This window comes from Mastomys coucha, unplaced genomic scaffold (assembly GCF_008632895.1).
Source record: "Mastomys coucha isolate ucsf_1 unplaced genomic scaffold, UCSF_Mcou_1 pScaffold21, whole genome shotgun sequence".
In the NCBI taxonomy this organism is placed as follows: domain Eukaryota; kingdom Metazoa; phylum Chordata; class Mammalia; order Rodentia; family Muridae; genus Mastomys; species Mastomys coucha.
This window is the reverse complement of record NW_022196904.1, coordinates 122,117,438-122,121,741: the sequence shown is the minus strand read 5'-3', so window position 1 is coordinate 122,121,741 and position 4,304 is coordinate 122,117,438. Positions and strand designations below refer to the sequence as shown.

The following is a 4,304-nucleotide window of genomic DNA, read 5'->3' as shown; positions in this document are numbered from 1 at the left end:
AATATGATTTGAAGTATTCTAGACTACGTGCTAGAACCATACTTCAAAATCTATCAAGCTTTAGGGGCAATGGTCCTTTGACCAGCATACCCCTCTGAGAGGCAAATTCAACAGAGGTCAGGGAAGAAACATTGATGATCATGTACTGAGAGCAACAAGGAACAACAGTGACGTTTAAACCTGCACACAAACAAAAATGAGAGAACAGGACAGGCTAGCATATTGGTAATGTCTGGACCTGAGGAAAGGGCATGTGACATCTATTACATTCTAAATGGGTATTGGTTTGAAAGTGTCCATGATAAATAATTATTTAAAAGAATCCTTTGGGGCTGGAGGTGGCTCATCAGCTAAGTGGGTGTGCTGTTCCCAGCATCCATACTGGGTAGTGTACAACTCTCTGTAACTCCAGTTCTGGGGAGACATTTTCTCAATTGAGGTTCCCTCCTTTCAGATAACTCTAGCTTGTGTCAAGTTGACATAAGACTCGACAGCACGGATGCCTTCCTCTGGCCTCTGGGTACCTGCATTTAGATGCATGCACCCACAGACATATAACAAAGTTTTGTTTAGAAAGGCCCATGGCTGATAGAAACATCATGACAGTCTGAGGAGACACGTTCTTCTTTGGCATGGTAACTTAGTAGCACTTCCCAGCAAAGATGATAATCTCTGGTTGGTCATGGGGTAAAGGGGACAGCACACAAGACCTGCAGGCCTTACTCACCTGGACATTCTATCTCTGCACAGGTCGCACGGGGCAGGCAGTTGCTGTTCGAGCCAAGGCATTTGGATTCAGCGTCATATTTTATGACCCCTACTTACAGGATGGGATAGAGCGGTCTCTGGGCGTTCAAAGGGTCTACACCCTGCAGGACTTGCTGTATCAGAGCGACTGTGTCTCCTTGCACTGCAATCTGAATGAGCACAACCACCACCTCATCAATGACTTCACTATCAAACAGGTAATTTGAAAGCAAATGCACTCATACTTAGCTTCACTGCAGAGTTTAACAGCACCTGACATGGGCACAGCAGACTGCAAGGAAGTGTCCCTGGGACAAATAAGTAATGGGGGTTAGGACCCAGTTGGCTTCCATCCATCCGTTGAGGCAAACAAGCGACTTGACTAGCACAGCTCCAACCTTTTATACCTTGTGGCCCTGTCAAGAAGGAAAATACTCCTGGCCTACTTCCCAACCCAGAACTGCCGCCTGTAGTGGGGAAACACCAGATCCACAGAGCTCCTAGCTTGCCCAACTTTGTGTTGTAAGCTTCTGTTCCAGAGGTTCCTCTTGCTACTACGGTGAGAACTAGCTAGTTTCTCTTTCCTTCTGCAGATGAGGCAAGGTGCATTCCTTGTGAATGCAGCCCGAGGTGGACTGGTGGATGAGAAAGCCTTAGCTCAGGCCCTCAAAGAGGGCAGGATACGAGGAGCTGCTCTGGATGTGCATGAGTCTGAGCCCTTCAGGTATGTGTGTGTGGCTGGGTATGCTTCTACATTCCTACTGGGTACGGGGTGGGAGAGGTAGTTAATTCTACATCTGGTCTGACAATTGGAATTGGAAGAACTTTCTAACACAAGTTCCTGGGTAGGAGATTCTGCAAATGATGCTTACTTAGTAGAGTCACTGTTTTGTTGTAAGGACTCTCCAATACTGTGAAAAGATCTCCAAAGGACAGTAGAGAGGGCAGAGGCAACAACAAAGCAAGATGGTGGTGTCCTTTTGATCTGTAGATCCTGGAGTATTCATTCTGGCTGCAAAGGATCTCTTGACCGGCTTTTTATCTCTCTGGCACACCTGTTCCTATAGTTGTGGTCACTTGTTCCCCAGTACCCAACCCTAATGAAATCTGACACAGAGCTTCTCACATGGCCTCAAGGCCTCCCATATCAGTAGTAATTGTATTAAGCGTATGCCATTTTTACTGAATATTTTCCATTCACCCAGCTTTGCTCAAGGCCCATTGAAGGATGCTCCAAATCTCATCTGCACACCACACACAGCCTGGTACAGTGAACAAGCATCACTAGAGATGAGGGAAGCAGCTGCCACTGAGATCCGCCGAGCAATCACAGGTGAGCCTCCAACATCCAACATGTGGCTTTTTGTATCTGGCTGTTTTATATGTACGCTGAACTAGATTTCAAGGAGTCCCATCTATACTCCAATTACAGAGAGAGGATAGCCGAAGACAGGCAAGAAGTCCATAGGGGCATAGGCTGAAGCCACTATGTATAATAGGAAAGTTCTGTGACCTTAAAAATGAACATTTGACTCAAGCTGCTAAAGGAACCTGCTTCCCAATCCAAGTTCAATCACTAGAACCCACGTAGAGGAAGTTTCCTCTGACTACCAGGAATGTGCCATGGTGTACACACACTAAGCACATGCTTCAAAAGTAATAAGTACGATTAATTACAACCCTCTTACTCTAGGTCGCATCCCAGAAAGTTTACGAAACTGTGTCAACAAAGAATTCTTCGTGACTTCGGCTCCTTGGTCAGTCATTGACCAGCAAGCAATTCATCCTGAGCTCAATGGTGCCACATACAGGTGAGAAGAACTGAAGTTATCTGGGCCTGACAGCATCATGTCAGGCAAGGAGGCAAGAAAAGCCCAGACCTTGGCCCTTAAAAGAAAATCAGCCATTTTGATGTCTTTTGTATTCTATTTTCAATGCCTAAAATCCCCAGGGTAAATCACTTTTTCCAAGGTGTTAGGGTGAGGAGCTGTTCAGGTTGGTTTGATTTTTTTTGAGACAGTATATACCAAAGCTAGCGTCAATCCTGTCCAGTTCCATTTTATGTGTATACAGCCCCATGACCAGCCCAGCAAATTCCGTGTAAAATATAGATGTGGACAATAAGGGCTCCATAGTAGTCTACTCAAGTTTAAGGTAATAACCCTATGGAGAACAACCTCCATGGGAGGCTGCCTCCTCTTAAATAATGAGATCGGCATTTTCTGGTTTAACTCTACTGTTCAGAACAAATACACTTAAAGGGAAGCAGTAGTGTCATTTGTGGGGGTCGTTATGATCAACCTCCATCATTGCTGGCTTCTAGGGAAATTAATCAATTCCGCGGAGAAAGAAGCTGCCTTTTAAAAAGGTTATCTTTTGGCTCTCTGAATACTTTACTGAAATTTGTACCATAATGCTGCCATGACAACTAAAAGTGTGACAAGACATCGTTTGGCTTTTTTTTTTTTTTTTTTTTAAAGATATTATCATGTTATCTATTCTAGTCCTGCTGCTTGAATAAGTTGGAAGGATGAGACTGAATTTATTTAGTTTGTATGTGAAAGCTCTGAAGAAGCTGAGCATTTGCTTCTGGATCATGTGGCTCTTATATTACACCCAGTCTCCCCTTTGTTGAGATTCTTTGGTTCTTTTATGACACAGTCCTGCTCTAGTTCAAGTTAGCCTCAAACTCATGGACACCCTCATGACCCCCTGCTTTGAATAGTAAGTCACCTTGAGTTCTGGTGATCCACCAGGCCAGGGCCAGTCTTACCTCCTCTACCCTCAGACACAACATACTTGTGCACATTACAGCATCCCAATCCTGTTCATTCATGTTAGTGCCCACCCTAAAAGCCCCACCCTTCCTTCAACTCATAAATCTCTTTGGTCCTCTAGAACATTCCATGGAGCTGCAAGGGATCAGAGCTTGGAAGACTTAAAATGAATGGTGCTGAGAGGTGCTGGGGCCAGGTTGGCTTCCACAGTGTGAGATGTCATCCTTGCTACCTCAGTTTCAAAGGGTTTGGTTACTCTCACACTAAATGAGAGTTAATATGCTGACCCAAATGTGTCTAAGAACCTTATGTCCCATTCTCCTATTTATCCCAAGTTTCCATCTTCTAATATATTAGAGATTAAGATTTGAACATGAAAATTTAGGAAGGAAACAAGCTTAGTTAGCCACTTTAAGAACTTTGTGAAATAAATAGGGTCATCACAGAGTCACTTTACCTGACTGGTTATTTTCCAAAGGCAACCTTGAGCTTAACTGGTACAGTGTGCTTTGGGGTTAAGGATAACAAACCTTTGTGTACTGTCTGATGAGAAGTGGGGGAAAACCCAAGAATTTGGCAAATCTAGCCTGAACTTAAGGCCTTGTTTCTGTGTGTTCCTTAGGTATCCACCAGGCATTGTAGGTGTGGCTCCAGGAGGGCTTCCTCCAGCTATGGAAGGGATCATCCCTGGAGGCATCCCTGTGACTCACAACCTCCCCACAGTGGCACACCCTTCCCAAGCTCCTTCCCCCAACCAGCCCACAAAACACGGGGACAATC

General features: G+C 44.7%; 1 protein-coding gene across 1 annotated transcript in view; it reads left to right on the top strand.

The window, feature by feature from the left end:
* Positions 1-4,303, top strand: part of Ctbp2 (C-terminal binding protein 2) — a gene marked incomplete at its 3' end in the record, with an annotated part of 28,615 nt that extends 24,312 nt beyond the window's left edge. The window contains exons 5-9 of the mRNA XM_031384951.1: positions 751-965; positions 1,341-1,471; positions 1,953-2,080; positions 2,441-2,558; positions 4,147-4,303. Coding sequence (XP_031240811.1) covers positions 751-965; positions 1,341-1,471; positions 1,953-2,080; positions 2,441-2,558; positions 4,147-4,303 — 749 coding nt within the window. The remainder of the gene's footprint in view (positions 1-750; positions 966-1,340; positions 1,472-1,952; positions 2,081-2,440; positions 2,559-4,146) is intronic.
* Between the last annotated feature and the right edge of the window lies 1 nt (position 4,304).